At 40.6% G+C, this 23,986-nt stretch overlaps 2 protein-coding genes across 3 annotated transcripts in view; both read left to right on the top strand.

Moving 5' to 3' along the window:
• On the top strand, nt 1-12,947 carry si:dkey-181f22.4 (receptor-interacting serine/threonine-protein kinase 2). Its single transcript, XM_017696498.2, has 11 exons — nt 1-249; nt 531-687; nt 2,806-2,955; nt 3,379-3,521; nt 3,654-3,703; nt 4,039-4,200; nt 4,290-4,375; nt 4,734-4,802; nt 5,982-6,156; nt 6,241-6,429; nt 11,580-12,947. Exons 1-11 carry the CDS (start codon nt 95-97, stop codon nt 11,897-11,899), a joined length of 1,656 nt encoding a protein of 551 aa, XP_017551987.1. The 5' UTR covers nt 1-94; the 3' UTR covers nt 11,900-12,947.
• Nucleotides 12,948-15,880: 2,933 nt separating this feature from the next.
• slc7a6 (solute carrier family 7 member 6) overlaps nt 15,881-23,986 on the top strand; it is a 23,440-nt gene continuing 15,334 nt past the window's right edge. Inside the window, exons 1-7 of one of the 2 annotated variants that reach the window (XM_017696495.2) lie at nt 16,405-16,692; nt 17,083-17,246; nt 18,934-19,499; nt 21,287-21,412; nt 21,650-21,794; nt 23,202-23,325; nt 23,465-23,568. In XM_017696495.2, coding sequence (XP_017551984.1) covers nt 17,227-17,246; nt 18,934-19,499; nt 21,287-21,412; nt 21,650-21,794; nt 23,202-23,325; nt 23,465-23,568 — 1,085 coding nt within the window. In that variant the 5' untranslated portion in view covers nt 16,405-16,692; nt 17,083-17,226. Of the gene's footprint in view, nt 15,997-16,404; nt 16,693-17,082; nt 17,247-18,933; nt 19,500-21,286; nt 21,413-21,649; nt 21,795-23,201; nt 23,326-23,464; nt 23,569-23,986 lie in introns of those variants that run through there. The other variant, XM_017696496.2, reaches the window with a different exon arrangement.

Here is a 23,986-nt window from a genome sequence, read left to right as displayed (position 1 = left end):
GTTGCGAAAGAACGGCAGAGCGGGAGCCTCTCCGCCCCCGGCTGGACGTGTGATACGGGAGCAGGACTGTAATCGAGCCGAGAAATCCGGGACGATGTCTCAGACCCCTGTTCTGACGGAGTTCCGCGAGGAGGACCTGAGGGACGCGGCTCTGGTCAGAACGAGCGTCGGTGCGTGTTTGCGAGGCCACCTCGGGAGGACCGCGCGGCGCGTAGCGGTGAAGCTGCTCGGCTGCTCCGCCGCTGGACGGTAAGAGCGCGCGACGCGGGTTTGGAAAGGTGCTCGGAGGAAGAAGATGCATTAGATTGTGTGATTAGTGTAACCACTGATTTGGATCCACTTAATACCAATTAATAATTACACTTAATTGAGCTAAACATATAGTAAACAAATAAACAAATATGGCTTTGAAGTCCATTTGAAGTCATGCACATTCATCACATCACACAGAAGTAGTGTTCTGTTTAATGAAAAGGGTAACACTTGCTTTCTCTTTCCCCGTGTGTGTGTGTGTGTTGCTGCTCTCCCAGCTGTGACTGGCTTGTCCAGGTGAAGAATGCACTCACAGCAGGCCAAGTCTGTTCTGAGCAAATACTTGTCCCACTGGGTTTGTTCAGGGCTCCCTCTCTGTTTGGGCTGGTGTGGGACTGGATGGCTGAGGGATCCCTGCACTCCTTACTGTATGAGGTGAGCTTCTGTTCCAGGTGTAATCATCAAAAAGGCATCAATCAGCTTTAGTTTAAGTTGCAGCAAATTGCAAACACTTATCAAACTTAACGTTCAGAGTACAAGGCTGCCTTAAATAACAGCATTATTGCCTTTTAAAACTCCCACATAGACTGTAATATTACCCACTATGCAATAAACTAGTGAGTGAATGATTTAAAGGGCCCATATCATGTAAAATCCATTTTCTGTAGAGTGATTATCTGAGCCTCACCACAAGCATTTCAATGCATAAATGTCCTGACATGTGCAAATGACAAAAAAACTTGAACTTAAAGGCACAGTAACAAAAACAGCCTGTTTAATTCCAAATTATAAAAGAAAGAAGTCGGAAATGGTCCCATGAAAATTTAAATATGTAACTTTTGGTACAGGAGCCCACATACGGACCTAAGTGCAATAATAATAAATAATAAGTGGACCTCAGATAAAATACAGTACAGGAAAAAGTAGATTACGGGATCTTTAAGGCAGAGAAGCCTAGCATAGAGCTGTTTTTAAGAAGAACCTGGTTAATCGAGTGATTAGTAGCCCTGTTCCCTCCTGCACTGTGACATTTTCTCAAAGAGACTATCAGAGCTGTGTTGGGGGGATTTCCAGTGCTGTGGTGATGAAGCATCAGTGACTGGTCAGACTTACTGAGATGAAACCTCCCTAGTGCTGCACCAGGGTGCACCTCAGAGCAGCAAAGCTCGTGGAACCTGAGCCGACCCACTAGTTTTGTTCCAGGAGATTTGTCTTTATGAATGACTGCATCAAAGACCTGCATTATACACATTGACAAAGAGGGCACTTGTACAGTGTGAGGGCAGGTGGCCAGGGGCTCCAGCCCCCTGTGTGCACTCACCTGGTGATCGTGTACCATATATCATTCAGAGCCAGTTTCACAGATCCAGATTAAGCCTTAGCCTAGACTAGAAAATTCACTTCAAATAGTAAATCATCAATGGCACTCCAGTTCATTTAAAGACTAGACATCATCCTTAGTTCAGTGTTTGTAAATCCTGCTCCTGTCCTGCAGTTTCAGTTATCCCCCCACCCCCCACCTGATGACCAAGGGCTAAAATATTGCTGTCCAAAAAAAGTGTTTTTTTTATTTTATTTTTCTTTATGAAAATGCCACCCTTTCACTATAAATGACCCAACATTACATACAAATCTCATTAAATGTACTTACAGTAAAAGAAAAATGATGTTTTGCCTTCTTCTGCAAAGTTACTATTTGGAAATGCTTTTTTTTGGCCAGCAATGATGGACTAAAATATAAAGGAACAGTAAGCTGTGGTCAGGGGACAGACCACAGTGGTGGCCAGGGGCATCCAAACATATTTATAGACCTTGGAGCTGTTTTTGTTTCAAGAGGCAAACAAAAAAACATTTATGTTTAAATTTCGTCTAGATCGACGGAGATCTTTCTAAGTCATGTGACCAAAACAAACGTGAAGGAATTGACAACCTGGCTATCCTATGAATTTGTCATACCTACTAATCAGGAGTGACTTGTGATGCAACCCCAAGATCGACTTGCACAAAAACTACCCCTGGTATTTTTACAGAAAGGGAAGCAAAACACTCATTGCTTGGTTGATCTTCTGTATAGCTGCTTCAGTGGTTGTGTGAAATTCCCTTCATGTAGCTGTAATGCATGCCACTGCTGAACATGCCTGGCAGGGACAGTTGCATCCCTCTTGCATCAGAAAGCCTGCAGCACCTTAAATATGATCTTGAAGACTGAAATGGTTTGTCAGCAACGTGTTAGTTGGTAACCTAACAGAGTTAGTTTATTTAGCAAAAGCATTTTACTCAGTTCATTCGTTCAACAAGAACCTGTTACCTTGTCTATTCATTGCTGTCTGGGTGGGTGAACTTTAATGGTAGAACACCAGCTGATCTTTTTTCATGTTTCCTTCTTGTCTGTTACTTTTGCTGAACAAGTCCCAAAACATGGTAGTGCCTCATTTTGTGCTTGGATAAAGTCGCCTCTCATGCTGGAGATGATGTGATCAGTAGACTGAGAAATGAGAAGTGTCTCCTACAGTAAAGAGACAGTTATGTTTGTGCTGTGTTTACTTTTGTCAGACACACCTCTATCCAGACCTGCCCAAGGCCCTCCGGCTTCAGGTCCTTCTGGACGTGGCAGAAGGTTTGAACCACTTGCACGCCATTCCTCTGCCTCACGGAGCCCTGAAGGCCACCAACGTCCTACTTGACCAGCAGTACCGGGCTAAGGTACCACATGCTGATGGACAATGTAATGTCCATCACAGTTCAAAGCTTTGGAATCTCATTTTTATTTACAATAAAAACCCAAATAGTGTGGATTTGAAGGAGTAGTTCAGCCAAAAAAGACCCAAGATGTACTCGTTCATTTAGGACAGGTTTGGAATCTTTAGGTTTGCTTCTTTAGTTTACAGCTGAGGCTGTGAAGCTAAAGTTGTTAACAACAACTAGAAGTCAGTCACCCACACCCAAATCATTTTCATAAAAATGCATCACGAAGACTTTTACAATCCACTGAAATCCAGATTTTAATTAAAGTAGTCGATCTGTACGAGTGTATTAGAAACTTGTCTGTAACCAAAGTGGATTTATTTGATCAAGAATATTGATTTTGAACTATTGAACAGCAGCATGTATTTGCTCTATTTGCAGTTGTGTGACTGGGGCCAGCAGACGTGCTTAGATCTAAGGGTACCACTGTCCGGTGGTGGCAGACCATGTTTTAGAGACTTGGCTTATATGTCCCCTGAAGTTATACAAGGAGGTGCACCATCTACAAAGGCTGACATGTACAGGTGAGTTTGTAAGTCCTGTTCCTTTAAGCTGGTCTTTAAAACACACATTCACATGCTGTAACCCTGATAGGCTAATGGTGCTTTTGTGGTTTTTTGCCAGTCATCTCACCTCGAAACTTATGTCTCTTGTAGTTTCGGTGTTCTGATTTGGGAGGTGCTAAACCGAAGGCAGCCGTGTGAAGGTAGGTGTTGTTCTCACCTCTGCTGTTTTTTCAGAAGCTTGTGAGTAATCGCTTTGTTTTCCTCCTCCCAGTTAGCAAAAGTATGTGTTTACTGACTTACAGGAAACAAAGTCTATTTTTGGGCTGGCTTATTTGACCTCCCTCCATATTCGCCATGTTGTTCCTAATTTTTAGAGAGTGCATTACGAGCTGCTTCACTTTCTCTTCTGTTTTTCCACTTTTGCTTTTTTTGTTGGCCTTATGTAACATGAACATATGCAGGGAACGGCCTGTAGCTGTTAAGACAAATTTCTCAGATTTCTCACAAAAATATCACCTCATTTCTATTTTTTCAGTAATGGATCATTTGCGGACGCTACTACTTTCTGCTCAGGAGGGGGTAGAGACTGGTGTGGAAGTTAAGTTGTTGCCCCTGGAAACTCCCCAGTGCCACATTCTTACCCGGCTTGTGACCAGATGCTTGTCCAGTGAGCCAAACCGCCGTCCGCTGGCTGAAGGTTGGGATATTTTTCTAATGAAGCTGCCGTGTGGAAACTAAAGTAAAATATTTTCTGCTTACTAAAAAATCTGTTTGACTCCAATACAGAGTGTGTAGTTGAAATCAGGAAGGCCGTGGTGGCGTTAGGCTCAGACGCTTGTATGACAGCTGCCCGCAGGCTAAAAGAATGCAAGGTACTTTCTAATCCTGTCAGTCCTCAGTTAAGGAAAATGTAATTGCTCCTTGTTTAATATATAATCTATAAACTTTTTACATTGGTAGCTTTCAAATGATGTTTTTAAAAGTGTACTTTTTAACCATATACTTTTTATTATTAAAAAGAAAATAATTTTGTAAATTATATATGATGTAAAATATTTGTTTATTTTATTGGGTGACGGGATGAACTAACATTATGGGAACCCAGTCAAATGAGTCACCGGACACACTTTGGGCAGCTCTGATCAATAACCTAAAACCTCTTTCAGCACATGAGCCCACAACAGCTTGTGAATCTGTCTTAAAGTACATGTGTTTCTGCTGTTCTATCAGGAGAGGGCGTTGCTTTGCTGTAAGAACCCCACAGCATGGGTGCTTCCCCTTGAACTCAACAACCTAGAGGTAAGAGACCTGCCTCATCTTGTTTGGATATAATGTTCTGTTTCTCACCTGCTTGGCTGGTTTGATGTTTTCATTATGCTCATCTACGAGTAACGATAAGAACATACAGGGGAAGCTAACTGAGTACAGGTACTTCACTCCTCTGCTAAAGTACCATTTCTGAGTATTTAAAACTCTGTTCTACTTTTGAAAAGTTGTGCTTGAATGCTGTTAAAAGAAACACGTCCTTTCAGAAGTTTGAAATCAGTTCTGTTCATAAACTTTCAATGATACGAAATGACTTTGGTTGCAGAAAAATGTACAAAATTATTATAATAAGTGAGTTCCGTGCAGCTTCACTGGTTTCAAGTAATTAGTAGGACACTAGAAATCTGTCAACACAAATGAAGACAACATGTGAATGAATATCCTGAAATTGTTTTTTTTTTTTTTTTTTTTTTAAGTTCTCTGTTCACAGAATTCCTATAGAATAAAACAACAAAAATCACCTTTTGGCAAATTGTTTGTACATAATCTGCTTGTATTTAAAGTTTGGCTCAGCTGTCAACGTTTAACTTTTACACTTGAATTTAAGCTTCAGATTTAATTGATTATGATTAATAATCAGATTTTATATATATTTTATATATATATATATATATATATATATATATATATATATATATGTAAAATCTGATTATTAATCATAATCAATTAAATCTGAAATTTAAATTCAATATATATAATAATAAATATATATATTACATTGTAATGCAAGTTGCTGTTGTCAGAATAAAACCTTGTATCTCCATTTTGTTTTTACATTTTTCAGTTTTTAACATAATTTGAAAATACCTATTTTTCTTTACATTTTGTGTAAATTTCATGATGAATGTATCAAAAGAAACAGTCCAAAATGACTCTGGTCTTACATTAAAAATAGAGTAAGTTTTTCCTTCTCCTGTAAAGTTACCATTTTGAAGATACGAGGTTTTCTTATGATAACAGCGAAATGCTTTAATACTTTATCTAAACAGATTTTCAGCTAGACCTTCCGCTTTTCCACCTGCACTTCAACCAAGTGTCACATTATAGGACAATATTTGCGTTTTTGCTCGTGATTTGTATGTTTACCCAAATTAATTAAGCAAATTTTAACAAATTACATTGTGATTCAAATAAATATAAACACTTCACCAGGGCTACAGTGGTGGCACGCGCAGAAAGAACTTGACGTCTAAGATGATTCCAGTGAACAGGCCTTGTTTGAGTAAAGATGCTCTGCAGATCCCCAAGTCAGTTGAGACCAGATCAAGAGGAACCGTTCCTGTCCCAGCCACAGCAAGGGCTTCCCCTCCACCTGGCTGCTGTAAGGGTGAGTGGCTGGACCTGCGGCCAGTGTTGTTGTTCGTACTTGCTCACTTTAATTCTGATGTTTGTCTCTGCTGGTTTTCTTCAGATACTGCCAACAATCTGGTTTTCTCCAGGGGGACGTCCAGCATCACTTGCAATAACCCTGGTTTCAGACAGTGTGGTGTCATTTGTGATGTAAGTCAGACACAGACCCCGACTCCCCCAAACACACCGTGTGGCTCCCCTACAGCAGCAATACAGGCCTCCCTGCAACATCCCGGTCTTGCAAACCAGGGTAAGAGTGAGACAGATGGCAAATCTAACTTTCACATTTATCTTTTTTCCCATCGCAATTCAGGTCAGAACCCTTTGTTTAACATGTTCTATAACATGCCTGCTGAGTAAAGCTAAAGCAAATTTACCCTTAACAAACATTGCAAAAGTTCCCATGTGTGTGTTGTGAGCCCACATGTGCACAGTAAGCAGTTCTGCAAGGCTGTTTGCTGACTTCCTGAACAACAGACCCACCAATGCCTTATCTGTGTCCAGCATGTTTCCTCCCATGAGAGTTGCTTTTTTTCTTCAGGATTGGTCTTAGTTTTTGAACTTATGATGGTAGTAAAAAGTGCAGCACATCATTTGTTTTGCTGCATGGCTCTGTTAGTCAAAGTGTTGACGTTTAGCTTTGTTAGTTCAAGCTGAATGTTGATCACTGGAGGTATAGAAGTGTTAGGTGAATAATGAGGGTAAAGGAATGTGGTTGGTGTGGACGAGTCAAATGACCACTGTTGTTTTGTTTCTTTGCTCTTAAAGATTACCAGCTTGTCTATTTTTAACACAATATTGTGACTGATTTTCAAAGCTTAAGGTTATATGGTATGTTTAAATTCACTCACACACACACATACCCAAACACACACACACACACACCCAAACACACACACACACACACACACAAACTCACACACTCACAAACACACACCCTCAAACAAACACACACTCACACAAACGCTCTCACACACACACACTCACATAAACACACACTCACACAAACACTCTCACACACACACACATACACACACAGTCTCTCTCTCTCTCTCACACACACACACGCACACACACACACACACACACACACACACTCTCGCTCACACACACACACAAATAGAAAAACACACACACTCTCTCTCTCACACACAATCACACACACACACACACTCACTCACACACACACACACTCACACACAATGACACACACACACACACACACACAAACACAGACACACACACACATACACACACAAACACACACAAACTCACACACACTCACATAACACACACACACACAAACACACACTCACACAAACACACACAAACTCACACACACTCACGCACACAAACTCACACACTCACATACACACACAAACACACACACAGACACACACACACACACACAAACACACAAAAAATCACACAGTCACAAACACACACTCACACAAACACACACTCACTCACACACACACACAAACAAGCACACACACACGAACACACACACTCACATACACACACTCACACAGAAACAAACACACACATATTCAGACAAACACACACACACAAAGTCACATACACACACACAAACACATGCACACACAAACACACACAAACTCACACACACTCACACAAACACACGCACACACACTCACACAAAATACACACAAACACACACTCTCATGCACACACACACACACACACACAAACTCACACACACACACACAAACTCACACAAACATACACACACACACAAACACACAAAAAACTCACACACACTCATAGAAACAAACACGCCCAAACTCACACACACTTACATAAACACACACACACACTCACAAACACACAAAAAATCACACAGTCACAAACACACACTCACTCACACACACAAATTCACACACACTTACATAAACACACACACACACTCACATACAAACACACTCACACAAACACACTCACACAAACACACACTCACTCACACACACAAATTCACACACACTTACATAAACACACACACACACACTCACATACACACAAACTCACACAAACACACACAAACACTCACACACACACAAACACACACACACAAACAAGCACACACACACTCACATACACACACTCACACACAAACTCACACACACACACACAAACTCACACAAACATACACACACACACAAACACACACAAACTCACACACACTCACAGAAACAAACACGCCCAAACTCACACACACTTACATAAACACACACACACACTCACATACAAACACACTCACAGAAACACACTCACACAAACAAAGCACACATACACACAAAAATACACAAACACACTCACACACAAACAAACACACCAACACTCACATAAACACACACACACACTCAGACAAACACACACACACACACTCACACACACAGTCACGTAGACAGACACACACTCACACAATCATACACACACACGCTCACACTCTCACACACAAACACATACACACTCTCACAAATACACACACCCTCACACAAACACACACTCACACAAACTCTCACACACACACACACACCCTCACACAGACACACACTCACACAAACTCTCACACACACACACAGACACACACACACAGTCTCTCTCTCTCTCTCTCTCTCACACACAAACACACTCTCGCTCTCACAAACACACACACACACACTCTCTCTCTCACGCACACTCACACACACACTCACACAAACAAAGTCACATACACACACACAAACACACACACACACACAAACATACACAGACACAAACACACAAACTCACACACACTCACATAACACACACAAACACACACACTCACACAAACACACACACACACACACAAACTCACTCTCACACACACACACACTCACACAAACACACAAACTCACACACAAACACGCACACAAACTCACACACACACAAAAACAAACACACACGCACACAAACACACACACACACTCACATACACACACTCACTCACACACAAACACACACACACACACACACCCTCACACAGACACACACTCAGACAAACTCTCTCACACACACACAGACACACACACACACAGTCTCTCTCTCTCTCTCTCACACACAAACACACTCTCGCTCTCACACACACACACACACACAAACACAAACACACACACACTCTCTCTCTCACGCACACTCACACACACTCACACAAACACACACACAAACACATAAACACACACACACACACTCACACACACTCACACAAACACACACACACACTCACACACACAACAGTGTCTCGATGTACCCGGACTGTGTGAATTCCTCTGTGACGCATGAAGAGTAATAACGCTGTGAAATTTCTCTATCTCTTTGATAATTTGACTAGCAAAATAAAAGCTCTTTAGATATGAGAACTTATTACATTAGGTTTGCATGTGGTTTGTATTTGCTTATTCTATCATTATCATATCTATTAACAGTGCTTAGTCTTCATCATGGTGTGCATTGAGTCACATCAGATCACTCAAATGCTGTGCTTTTCACAAGCTGTCTGTGGCAACACTGTGTAATAAAATGTATGTCACTCTGTGTTTTGAAGATACTAAAAAAGAACAGCTTTAAAGGAGGTCTTCAACTCTTTGAAGTTGACTGTTGATCGGCTGTAATCACAGGAGGTCTGATCGTGAATGTTTATGACTGATTCTGACTCTGAGCTCACACTATGAGGGATAAACGAATACATAAATGCATCAGAACGTTTCTGGTACTTCCTGATAGCCAACATGATCACAGTAACAATATAGTCACAATTTAGAACTGTTATCATAAATAACAAAATCAAGTCAAATTTATTTGTAGCGCTTTTTACAACTGATGTTGTCACAAAGCAGCTTCACAGAATTCCAGTAAAGACAAAGTTTTAACATGAATGTAAAACCCCCAGGTGAGCAAGTCAGGGGTGACAGTGGCAAGGAGAACCTCCCTCAGAGCTGAGGAAGAAACCTAGGGAGGAACAAGGCTCACAAGGGGGCACCAATACTCCTCTGGTCAAACTACCTACAGAGTTATTATACTACTAAAATTAATAGTAGTACTGTTAGTAGTAGTAATAGCTAGGAGTCCATGAACACTTCAGTGTAGGGTGGGTAGCTATTCCAAGGCAGGTGGTGGTAGTTGGGGTGTGTGCAGCTGGTCTGAAGCAGGTAGCAGGAGAGCTCAACAATCATTCAGTGACAGTCGTCCTTCAGTGTCCGGCTGGACAGGTGGGCGGTCATTTACTATATATATATATTATATATATAAAAAAAAACTAACCAAAAAAAAAAAAAAAAAAAAAAAAAAAAATATATATATATATATATATATGTGTGTGTGTGTGTGTGTATATATATGTATATATATGTGTGTATATATATATATATATATATATTTTTTTTTTTGTTACTTTTAGTTTTTTTTAGTGTTAGTTTATATATATATATATATATATATATATATTATATATATATATGTATAAAACAAAATTAATTCCATCTCTCTACATTTTTCTGAGTAAATGACCGCCCACCTGTCCAGCCGGACACTGAAGGATGACTGTCACTGAATGACTGTTGAGCTCTCCTGCTACCTGTTATATATATATATATATATACATATATTGTTAGTTTTGTTTTATATATATATGTCTTGGCATTTTTCAGTCATGCATCCCTAAATAAATATCTACATGCATCTGTTACACAATGGACAGCAGTTCTGTTTGTATTCTGTATAAACAGGTTTGAGTCTCAGATTTAGAATAATCTAGAATAATCTTTGCATAATTCTGTTATATCTTCTTGAGACAATTCAGATTATTCTTCTCCTTTCCTCTTCCTGGTGTATAGTTTGTTTATCCCCAGTATTTTATAAAAGTTTCCAACCATTGTGCTGTTATTGGAGGACCTGGCTTGAGCCTCTTTTGAGTAATGCTGACCATCAGTAGAATCTTCAGTCAGTATTTGTCAATATTTAGCTTGTGCAGGTTCAGCAATGAGACCAAATTAAATTAAAGCATGAATCACTCATCTCTGGACCCAAGATGACTCCAACCACTGATTGTTTCTTTTTGAACTAACTGGACATTGGACATGGTTGGACATAGTAGCTCCATGGTGTGTCCAGCAGTGCTGCTGATTTACGAATTGTGTTTGGATGGCTTCCAATTCAGGACTGACAAAAAATCTAAGATTCTTCCAACACAGTTCTTTGGGGGCCCTAGAGCCACTATAGTATTCTGTGTTTGGCCAGTCCTCTTCTGAGACCCTTCTGAAATCTCTGCTTCTTTCTTTGAGTGACCAATAATTCCGGGATGCTTCCGTTATCATGATTCCTAAAGATTAACACCAGCCCTGTTTCTCCTGTTTCCTGCAGTATGTCATGGTTCTGCTGGCTGGAGCTGCTGCCGGCTCCTTCAGGAGAAACGAGAGGCCATTGTCCACTGTATGACCGAGGGGCGACTCAACAACTTGCTGGACATCCTCCGGGCAAGGCAGGCAGTGACACGAGAGGCCTATGAGCTCATCACAGCCACCCTCACGTTGACCGCCCGCACACGCTGTCTGCTGGACATCTGCTCCTGCCTGGGCGAGAACGTTGCTCTCCTGGTGGCCAGTACTTTGGGTCTGGTGTCTAAGGAAGCCACTCACGGCTATAGCCGCACCCGGATGGCATCCGAGGGGCAGGCGGGTTAAGTGAAGTGACACCAGGCAGCTCTTCACACAAGCAATTACACTATGTTTAACATTGATATTCAGGGAGTATCTAGAGAAGCATGGTGATCAGGCAGAGATCTTTCAAGAAGACAAAGAAAATGACTGGACACTCGGAGGTGTGATGCTACTATGCTTGATCAGATAACCTGATTGATCAGATTGCGTCAAATCATCACACATCATGTGAAAGGAGCTTAATCACCAGGAGTGTGTCATGTGGAAGTGTTAATTACAAAACCAGAACACCGTTATGTATAAAGTACGTTCCTGATGAGTGAAACTGCATCTTCTCCATTCGTCAAACAGACTGTTCCTCTTTAACATGTTTCAGTTCACACTGCATTTGATCTTATTAGTGACTTAAATCATTAATAGTTTGTTACATTTCAGTTTTTTCTTAAAGAAATCTTTCTGGGGACAAAGCTGCATGTCCAGTTCAAACGTTTGTACTTTTTAAACGTGTTGTTTGAAGAAAGGTGGGAAATTGTGCATGTTGTACAGCAAAGAGAAACTGGCTCTATGGTAGTAGCAGACTTCATCCTGCTTAAATAGTAGCCCAAACGTTGTGTATCTTGTAACAAGAACATTTTATTATTTTTCTTTTCATAGTATGACATGTTGATGTCTAATGTGTGGCAGAGGTGCATCAATCAGCATTCTGTTTAAATGAATACTGACTGTGATTAAGCTACTGTGGATCACAAATGGTTGTACATGATTAAACTTGGTGGCAAACTGGATCCAGCACATTCTGCCCGTGTGTATAGATGTCTCATGCTCTGTATCATTCCTCTCTGCTCCTCACAGACTCTGTCTAATTACATGGCTGGTCTTTACTCTGTGTGATTTCATAGAAAACTGTGGAAGCCCCTCTCTAAGGGGGGCTTTAGATGCACATGTTAGAATTGCCACTCAAGCTGTAATATTTAATGTATTGCTTGGTTTTATGTTCATGACATAGGATCCACATGAGATTCCCAGAGCAGTTAAATTGAAAACTTCCACACAATTAAATGTTTAAAGGGGATTTTTTTTGTTAATTTCTGCATAATTCAGTCATTAAGATGTAAACATTGTCATACCAAAACAGTTTGTTTCTATGTAAAATGGCTCATCGCAGAGACGCCGACTCAGATTCCTTTACAGTGTCCACAACACATATATAGTCATTTTATTTCCTAACTAAAACCAAATATGTGTCTTCAGCATTATGTAATGCTGATAATTATACATAAGCAGTGAAGAAGTCTTTGCAGACTATTTTGCCATAGAACATCCTACACATATCTCCCCACTATGAAGGGATCTCGAAACTGCCGTGAGACAATGTCTCTGGAATTGAGCAAAATATTTGTATATATTTCATTTAATAAAATTCGGTGAGGGAGCTTTTAGAGGCATTAACACGAACACCACTGTAAACGATCTTGTTTTCTTTAGAACTGACCATTTTATGTCAAACCACTCTGAATGGCTTTGTTTACACGTGAACAATACAGTTATGCAGAAAGGACATAGGAACTGGACGTCTGAAGTGTTTAATGCCTCCAAAAGCCGCTGCACAGAAAGTTATTACGTGAAATAAACAATACAATGCATAATAGCTGAGACACAGGTTAACTGTAGTTTTGATTATATACATTTACAGATGACTGTAGTCCATCTGTTTCTCTGCCCCCTTTTACCCTGTTCTTCAGTGGGCAGGACCCCCATGGATCCTCACAGAGCAGGTAGTATTTGGGTGGTGGATCATTCACAGCACTGCAGTAACACTGATGTGGTGGTGGTGTGTTAGTGTGTGTTACGCCGGTCAGAGTGGATCAGACACAGCAGTGCTGCTGGACTGAGAATAGTCCAACAACCAAAAATATCCAGCCGACAGTGTCCTGTGGGCAGCGTCCTGTGACCACTGATGAAGGACTAGAAGATGACCAACACAAACTGTGCAGCAGCAGATGAGGCATATTTTTGGCTCTTATTGTTCTTTAGTGGTGCATTGAGAAGAGATCAAATTTGGGTATCATGAAAAATTTACATTTACACATTATTTTTAACAAATTTAAATCATAATAACAATAAGGAACCAAAGAAAATGATCTTTATATGAGAAGTAGAATATTACATCAAAGAAAATTGAGAAGTTAAAAAGTTAAGGACTCGCATTACACGTGACAGAATATGTGGAGATATATATATTGTGAGGAATATTACAAATCTCTGGTTTTATTTTCTCAAAATAATTATTTTCTATACCAAAGTAATAACTTAGTATCTTAAAATAATGACTGAAATAATTACTTATTTTATTGAAAATTTTGACCTACTATTTTAAAATAAATTGCTTATTAACAGAGAAATATGTAAATGAATGAATGAATGAATGAATGAATGACAGATAGGTAGACAAACAGACAGACAGATATACAGAGGGACAGATAGGCAGACAGACAGAGACAGACCGACAGACAGACAGACAGACAGACAGACAGACAGACAGACAGATAGATAGATAGATAGATAGATAGATAGATAGATAGATAGATAGATAGATAGATAGATAGACACAGACAGACAGACAGAAAGACAGACAGTCTGTAGATAAATTTGCTTGTTTATTTGCTGTAAAGTAAACAGGTGAGCTCTCTAAAAGCCCATTGGTGCTCAGGTGCTTCTTCACCTGACATCAAACGTTAACCTAGCTTTTCATGCTAGACTATTTATTTATGGCTCTAGAATAACAACTGCTTAATATGTTGTTGAAGGTAGTTTGAAAGCACTAAGTGTGGATCAGATGCTATAAAAGGGAGACAAACAGACATCAGGGCTTGTCTAACACATGCTTCCCCATGGACCCTGACGGACACCTGCTTCATGATGACTCAAGATTCCCCATCATGGAAAAGACTTCAAATGCCTGACTGGCTTAAAGCAGCAAACCCAATGTCCAATGTTGGTTATCCTCTCTAATCTGTCCATACCTCACTGGCTTCATACACTACTGGACATCCTCTAACTGGAACTATGATCTGCCAGTAAAGGGGTTGTCCACCAGTTTTTCAAAACTCCTGCATAATTAAATTATTAAAATGTAATCAAAGTCACTCACAGTGGTTTAATGTCAAATGTCAAATTTCTCTGAGAAACTTACAGAGTCAGAGACCCCACAATATAGAAATATGTCCACATATGCAGTCGTGACTGACGCCTCTTTTTTCTGAATTTATACAAACAGCATTTCATTTTATAGTAAATTAGTTTGGGCTCGTTTATGTTTATGAACAGACCTACAGACCAACATAGCAAAGGAAACTAATTTGTGATCCTGAGTTTAAAGCCAGTTTTTATTAAACTTAAACTTGTAACTAAGTTGTAAATAAGTCTTAAACTGAAACTTTGCTTGTTTGTAAAAAGTGATTTCAGAGCCATTCGGTTCTACCTGATGGAAACTGTTTACCTTCAGTGTTTTGTGCTTATGATCATTTTAATAGACATCAGCGTCACTAATTAATGACATACTATTAAAAGACTGGTTTACCAAGAGAGACACTGAAGGATTTTCACATTAAATTCATGTTCATGAATTGAGTCTTGTTATAAAAATGATAACAGGACATTACAGCCATAATTAATCTTTTAGTAGTTTTACTTTTTATACTTAAGTAGATTTGAAGGTAAATACTTTAGTGCTTTTACTTAAGTGGAGCTCTAAATGGAAGAACTTCTACATTTACTGTGTCTCAACTTTAACTCAAGTGCATGGTTTGTGTACTTTGTTGAGTGGGGTTCATATATGGAGTATCAGGAAATATGATTTTAGCTCTGTATAGAAGGGAAGTCCTTCCGCGGTGCCTTTCATCTTAATCGATATTCTGACGTAGGCCGCTTGGCTGGATTGTGATGGGTGGATTTAGCCATTAAAAAGACACCTCACGTGACCGCGATGTTACCGGCATCACGTGACTGGCTGGCATGTTGCCTGCCGTCTTGGATGTTCGGGTCCAGTCAGGAGAAGAGATGCTGTCCAAACGGCGGACACTGACTCGGGACTCGGGACGATAAACGACGAGCACGAAAAGGTAAGAACTTCATCAGAAACGCCAACCGGGTCAGTTTGGGTGAATTAAATCAACGAAAAGTGTTATTTTTGGAGCAGAACACTACCTGGGTTCGTTTGATCTGCGCGGCGTGCGCTCCAGTATCCCCGGTTCCGATGGTTCCGCTGTTTTGATGAAAGGCTTTGGTTTAAAGTCTCGGAAACGCTCGGCTTCATTGCGTTGGTTCCGCTGCCGTGTTCACTGCATAAACAGGATGTAGTGGTTTATAAAGCCTCGGAGACGCAGCCGCGCAGCTCGGTATTCTCAGAGCTATTGGATGTACAGCATAGAAACAGAGTTGTCCAGGTCCAGATGGGGGTCAGTAACTGGGCGTTAAAGCCAGGTTCACAGTGCAGTGCAAGGGTAGGAGAAGAGGGGAGGGGGGTGGGCGAACTGGCTCTGTGGACAGGAGAACCGGCTGGACGTTTTGTTAATTAGACCCAGTCCTAGTGCCGTTCCTAGACCTAGTCCTAGTGCCGTTTAGACCCCGTTCGGACACACTTAGATCCCTTAAAAACGCTCCTCCGCTGCTTCCACAACAAAAGAGGTTGCCAGACATTACGCTAAATCCACGCGCGTTGCCAGATTGCTGGGGAAAGCGAACTTCTGCTGCTTCTGTTTTATATTGGCTTAACTCGTGATAAAAAGCCTTTACTAGGCAGCACTGATACTCTGAAGGTTAGTATGTTGTCCGCATTTATTCACAGCGTACTTTATAATTAACATGATATTTGAGCGCGTAGAGCCAGACTGATGTTACTGTGAGGAAATCTGTATTTATTAGCCTGTATTTATTATAGACCAGAATTACTTATAAAAAAGTCTGGATCCATTGACTTGCATTGAAGTTAATGTAAGTTTTTTCCTTCTCTTGTAAAGTTACCATTTTGGAAATACAATGTTTTGTTCAGACAACAGCGTAATGTTAGTTGTTTCGTAATTGAATACAATAGTGGGTTATGTAAGCAGAGCCACCAGGTTGTAACATTAAAGAGCTTTGAACCCCAGAGGCTTAATGCTGAGGATGTTCCATGTTTCATGTTTTGGTCCTGACCCAAAACCCAAAAGCCTCACAAAAACAAAGTCTGCAACGGGACAGGCAGGCACTCCTAAAATAACAAGAAAACAAGCCCATGTGCCTCGAGGGCATGAATCAGCAGCCAGCCAGACTCACAGAGTGGAGTGGAGCACAAGGTCAAAACCACAGCGACGATGGTGGTTTCCAGGGAAACGTAAGCACACACTCCTCCTGCACCAAGCACTTCTACAGCATGAGCGCAGATGTTTGGGTTATTACGTTCTGGGAATAGTGCTCAGTGATGGGAAGCGGGAACACATCCAAGTAGAAATCTCAAGTTGTTTTCTTGTATTCTGATGGACTCTGGGGGGGCGGTATTTGTAATGGCCTGAGAAACGAACTGCACGTACTTAAAACTGTGAGGAGTCCTGGTCTAATCTGAGGAATGTTATCAGCGCTCCACTGTAAGTGGCTGGTAGCTGCAGATTCAGGAGTTCACGCTTAATCATTTATAAAGGAGCATGTTTTTCTGTTACTGTGCTCTAATGGTGGCTGATCAAACCCCTGGCCTGTCAGAAGTTCTCTAATACACGGCTTAAAAGATGTAGGTGTAGATATTTCATCTATTATTATTGGCCCAAACTTTTCGATTCCTTAAACGGAAGCGAATGGTTGGACACACAGCAGTATCAATCTGAGCAAAGTTCTCTCGGTGTTGGTCACATCAACAGTTAGAGGACATTTGACATATGCGTAGTATGTTTGCTATTCCATTCAGTGCTGGCTTCACACCTGTCCATCATATTGGATCAGTGGAATGGTTTTCAATTTTGCATTTAAACAAATAGCTTTAATCTAATTTTTTCTCACTTTTAAGCCAATGTTTTGGCTGCAGCACTGTATGGTTTACTGCTTGAACACGCTAGTGACCTTATTAACCCGTCTGAAAGCCTTTTTGTCATCACTGTTTTGACCAGGTATCCAGGAATGTGAGAAGGTGTTTGGAGTTTTGGTAATTTTAAGCTGCATGTACACGATTTAGACAGTGACATCCTGCAAAATGACTTGCCTAATCATTTAGTGGGTTTTATTTTCCACTTTGTCGGGGACATGGCTCGTTTCACTGCTCATGCCTTTACAGCGAGACTCAACCTGGCGTTAAAACTCTCTTTGAACTCCAAAAACTGGACACCTGACAACCTCAGTGAAGCGCAGATAGGTATCACTCAGTTCACCCTTAGATGGAGAAGGTTTTTTTTCTGGGTTTAGCAAAGTAAATCAGTCTGCTAGACTATAAACTAGGTTACAACATTAGACATTTACAGCATTTAGCAGAAGCTCTTATCCAGAGTGACTTACAAGAAGTCTTCTTAATCCAGTGGAGAACTATAGTCTGTGGTAGATAACACACTGGCAATGTCTTTCCTTATCACAGGTAGACTGCTTCATTTGTAATGTCCTTGGTCATTTTCAGCATTAGGTTTAGCTGACTCTACAGTACAGGGACATTTAAAAAATGCATATTTTAAACAGACTACATTTCCCACAAGTCTGTGTGGAGGAACTAAAAGACATGACAGAAAATATGGATGGAAATCAAAGAACCTCCCCATTTAAGCCAAGGTTGTTTTCTATTTGTTAGTATATTTTGATCAAATTTAACAATCAAAAGTAGTCCTAGCACACTGTTAATAAGTCCAAATATGTTGAGCGCAAGTTACCGCTCTGAACGACTCTCAACTGTCTAATTATTGGGGGCTCAAGTGCCCCAACCTGGCTTAAATCTTTGTCACCAGGTTTTAATAGAACAGTAACGATAAGCACTCTGCTGTGGACCTTCTGGACAGTGTTAAGAAACTCTGATCCGTGTGTCTGTCACTAACCTTGTTTTTCTAACACAGCTTGGCACAGGTCGCATCCTGCCCTTTTCTTCTTCCTCCACATGCACCGCGGCCTACAGGCAGAATGGAGAACCACACCGGCAGAATGGAGAACCACACCAGCAGAATAAATGGCCAACCTGCAGGTGCCACAGAAGCTTCTCAGCCCAAGGAGAGCATGCAACTGAAAAAGGAGATTTCTCTGATCAACGGCATCAGCCTCATTGTGGGCAACATGATCGGCTCAGGGATCTTCGTTTCGCCCAAAGGCGTGCTGATCTACAGCGCCTCCTACGGCCTATCTCTGGTCATCTGGACCGTCGGTGGCATCTTCTCGGTGATTGGAGCGCTCTGCTATGCCGAGCTGGGCACCACCATCACCAAGTCGGGTGCCAGTTATGCCTACATCCTGGAATCCTTTGGGGGTTTTGTTGCCTTCATCCGGCTGTGGACATCGCTGCTCATCATCGAGCCCACCAGCCAGGCTGTGATAGCCATCACCTTTGCCAATTACCTGGTGCAGCCACTCTTCCCCAGCTGTGAACCGCCGTACTCTGCTTCGCGACTCCTCGCTGCTGCCTGCATCTGTGAGTGCTGTGCTTTTAGGGCAGGGGTGTCATAAAGTACCACAGCTCTTCAAAGATTAGTTTTCTCATTGAATCCAGTTCATAGAGATCTAATGAGCCTGGCTAGGTGCGTTAAATAAGGTGGAACTCTAACCTCTGCAGTGCTGTGGTTCTCAGGGACTTGTTGGTAGATCTTTTTTAGTGTTTTTCAGTCATTTTTGTCAATCTGTGTAGTTGATATGCAAATGAAGCAATTCAAAGTGTTTTGATGTAATTCATTGTAAGGAAACCTACCGACTTGGACTTATTTACGCTGGTGGTGATAGGAACCAGGAGTCATGTCTACAGCATAAATGTAGCCATATTACTTGCGGTCCAAAATAAGTTTTATATGTCGTGTATGTATATATATATATATATATATATATATATATATATATATGTATATGTATATGTATATGTATATGTATATGTGTGTGTGTGTGTGTGTGTGTGTGTGTGTGTGTGTGTGTGTATGTATGTATGTATGTGTGTGTGTATATATATATATATATATATATATATATATATATATATATATATATATATATATATATATATATATATATAATGTAAAAACATATATAAACAATATATAAAAACAAACATTACACTTTAGGCCGAAATCTTATTTGTGTCTCAGGCTTCAGACGAAAATCCTGTCTTTCATCTTCATTACAAGGATAGAAAAACTCCCCCTGGCACAGTGTGATGAAGAGGATTACTACACTGCCTGATTGTCTTTTTAAATGCATTCTAGTAAAACCAAAATTTCAGTCAAACAAGCTACTGTATTTCAGGTGCAGATACTTCAATCCGCTCTATTTGCATACAGTGATGGATGACCCAAAAGTAATTGAAGTCAAATTTATCTTTAGTGACATTATCTTTTGGAGAAGTTTAAATTATTCATGAGCTTCGTCTCCAAGGCTGCACTCAGAACTTCAAAGTCTTCGTTGAAGGGTCGTCTCGTGATCCTGGAGACCTGTTCTCCTACTCAGGCTGGGACACATCTAGTTTTGTCTCAGGCATGTCTCAGATGTGTCTCGGGCTGTCGGGCAGCTTACTGATAACCTTTAATGTAATGCATTTGAGAGGCTACATTTGTCTACATTTTGAAAACATTCTGTTTAATTTTTCAAAGAATATTGTGCAAGTTGAAACTTTTTTGCTGAACTATCACTTTAAGCTTAGATACAAGTAAATAGGTTTCTGCCTTTTCTTTACAATGTGCTTTCACAGTCATTCTTGGATGCCTCATGGTCATTTGTTGTTTTTCATCTTGTCTCATCTTTCTTCTCTATCTTGCTCTCCTGGTCCCTTCTTTCTTCTCTACCTCTCTCTCCTGGTCTCTCTTGTAGCCAATGAAATGCTGAGGCACATTCTCCTCAGGCCTGCCTGGTTTTTAATCCTACTGATCTAATTTAGCTGTTAATCATTCACTTTTAAAGTAGTTTTGTTCCTTGTTGCTCTCCCGAAACCTGTTCTTCTTGTTCTGCCATGCTCCTCCTCTGCTACTTATCGTTCTTGGATACCTTTTGTATCTTCTGTTCATCTTTCAAAGCCTGCACATTCCGATCTACTTGCTCTCGCTGAGATTAAATTACTAAGCCTTTAACCACAGTTTAGCGCTGCCCATCTCTCCCAGACTCCTTTCATTCTGTATGTTCTGTCCTTCCTGTGACTGAAGTAGTTGTTTGGTTGCTGCAGTAAAACCACTGCCTGCCTGACATGCTCATTACTTCTAATTGTTTTCCTGGTTCCTGCAGGTCTTCTGACGTTCATTAATGCAGCATATGTGAAATGGGGCACCAGGGTCCAGGACATCTTCACATATGCCAAAGTCCTGGCCCTCATAGTCATCATCATTACAGGGATAGTCAAACTGTGTCAAGGTGAGCTGCTTTTTGTAGTTTTTCATTAAAAAAAAACATGCATGATGAAGAGGAATGCTGCATTGCCTGATTGTGGTTTTATTTGCATTCTAGTAAAACCAATATTCTAATCCAAAAGCTGTTGCTGTTTTTAATCTGCAGAAACTTAAACTGGCTCTATCTTCATGCAGTGCTGGCCAAAAGTGACTAAACTCATCCTTCACTTAAGTTTAAATTATCATTTCCTTCGTCTCAAAGGTTACACTCAAAACTTCAACGGCTTCTTCGAAGGGTCCTCTCATGATCCAGGAGGCATAGCCTTGGCCCTGTACTCAGCCCTGTTCTCCTACTCGGGCTGGGACACTCTCAATTTTGTCACTGAGGAAATCAAGAATCCTGAAAGGTGTGTACGAATAGTGGTTGTTGTATTAATGAAATATCAGTGTTTTTCAACATACTCACTAGTTTGAACATTCATGTTGTAGGTCCTTATAGACACTTGTTTTGATGCATTTCTCTGTACTTTTACAAAATAAATGCAGAAAGCTTGCGCACTTGAAATGCACACATTAGACGCCAGTGGGCAGCTGCTGAGTTTTGTGAATAAATACATTCATTTTAGTAAACTAAGCTGTGAATCAGTTTTATTCCATCTGTTAATAACTGTAGAATTCCAAGGAGCCTTAACGAGCGTGAGAGTAAACAGAATTGCTGTTTACGGAGCTCCTCCGGTATTAAAGGTGAATAAAACTATGGAACAGCTTTGGTAAGGTTTTGTCTCTTGGCTGTCTGGTCCTAAAACCTGTACTGTGAGTGTGTAGCAGCTGTAGTTTTGAATGCTGTATGAAGCTGAGCTGTCTGCTTCCAAAAGTAAAATCTTTCATAATGACCGTAAGGAATTCGCTTTTTAGAAGTATTTTAACTGGCTAAAGACTTACTTTGAGCTACAAGGTTGGAAGACATGATCATACAGTTGTCTGATTTTAACTTACTGATAATAATGATAATAATAATAATAATTGTTGTTATTGTTATTGTTATTATTTATTTTTTTTTTTTTTATCATGCTTTATTTCCGTTCCTTGTAAAGAAATACCAGAATGCCCACGGTCCTAAATGCCAATTGTTGCTGTTAAGTCTGTCAGGCTGTTTGTGTTTTTGGATAAAGAATATTCCTATATGTTTGTTTATTTACCCCCCCCCCCCCCATTTCATTGAGAGGCTTTTTTTTGTGGCAATATTCTTCACAATTTAGTCGTGTCTAGTTCCACCCACTGGCTAGGAACACCAATTGCACAATGCTGCCAGCGCTAGAAGAGGAAAGGTGAGCTCATATGAAGCCATTCATCGTATTTGCCAATAATGCAAGGCCATTGGAAAAGTCTGTGTGCTTGGAGGAGAAGCTAACTGCCAGTCCTGATTCATCAGTTAACAGACCCATGTGTTGGTCAGCATCACGCTGAGTGATAGCGAGGCCAGTTGTGCTGTCTCGGACCACCGGGCTCTGTTCTTGTGTGCATATCTGTAGCGTGTAAACATAGAATTGACCCTGCCAATATGGCTGAACATTACCATATTGCAGAGCGGCGTAATGTTTATTCCTAAGATCTGTGGTCACTTATTTAAAACATTTATCCACGGAATTCAGCAGCTTCCCTTCAACTTCTGTGTTCTGAGTAAATAGGATTTCTGCTACAAGAAATGTCTGTGGCAACTGACCGTAAAGTACAAGCTGCACATGATTTAAGTTTGCGGCTTCAGTGAGATTCTTCCTAAAACTGGTCACTTAATCCATCTCCTTCTGTTATAGGAACCTCCCTTTGGCCATAGCAGTGTCTATGCCCATTGTCACCATCATCTATATCCTGACCAACGTGGCCTACTATGCTGTGCTTGATATGAGCTCCATTCTCGCCAGTGATGCTGTTGCTGTGGTCTGTATTCAATGTTAAGCTGGTTAACAGACTGTCCTTCCGAAATGCTGAAATGAGAAAACCTGGATTATGTTGCAATGTTTAGGAGTGCGAGTGTCTTAGTGAGTGTGCATGTCTCTAATGCTCCCTGTTCTCACAGACATTTGCTGATCACGCCTTGGGAGTGATGAGCTGGACCATCCCCATAGCTGTGGCTCTGTCCTGTTACGGTGGACTCAACGCCTCCATCATTGCTGCATCCAGGTGGGCTTCATCAATCTGTGCACACTTTATAAAGTCCTTAGACAGATTGATGTTATTTCACATCTTTTTAGTGTCGATCACACTTTGAATGCATTATTTTTGTGTTCGAATATCAGCATTTTTTAAAACGGTGTTTGAATATTCCAATAAGAATCTTTTTATATTCTTTAGAATGAGAATCACAGCAGTTTTACATGGACAAAATCAGTGGTCTGTAAGTTGATTTAGTGGAGGTTGAACCATTGACTGTATATAATGTATATGATATCCACTCATTGGTTGAAACGTGCAGCCACTGCTGCTCTTACTGAAATGGGAAACTGCGCTCTCTTCAGGGAAATGACATCAGTTTAATTATCAGGTTCATGTACAATGATGAAAGTAATATTACTGAATCACTGAGAGTAATAAACTTCCA

This window comes from Pygocentrus nattereri, chromosome 15 (assembly GCF_015220715.1).
Source record: "Pygocentrus nattereri isolate fPygNat1 chromosome 15, fPygNat1.pri, whole genome shotgun sequence".
In the NCBI taxonomy this organism is placed as follows: Eukaryota; Metazoa; Chordata; class Actinopteri; order Characiformes; family Serrasalmidae; genus Pygocentrus; species Pygocentrus nattereri.
The sequence above is the reverse complement of the archived record's forward strand: the minus strand, read 5'-3'. Positions and strand labels throughout refer to the sequence as shown.

Excerpts from the sequence above, each read along its gene's own strand:
- si:dkey-181f22.4 (XM_017696498.2), top strand. The coding sequence starts at position 95 with ATGTCTCAGACCCCTGTTCTGACGGAGTTCCGCGAGGAGGACCTGAGG. Across the intron at positions 250-530 it reads GGCTGCTCCGCCGCTGGACG|CTGTGACTGGCTTGTCCAGG; the intron begins GTAAGAGCGCGC and ends CTGCTCTCCCAG. Across the intron at positions 4,376-4,733 it reads GCAGGCTAAAAGAATGCAAG|GAGAGGGCGTTGCTTTGCTG; the intron begins GTACTTTCTAAT and ends CTGTTCTATCAG.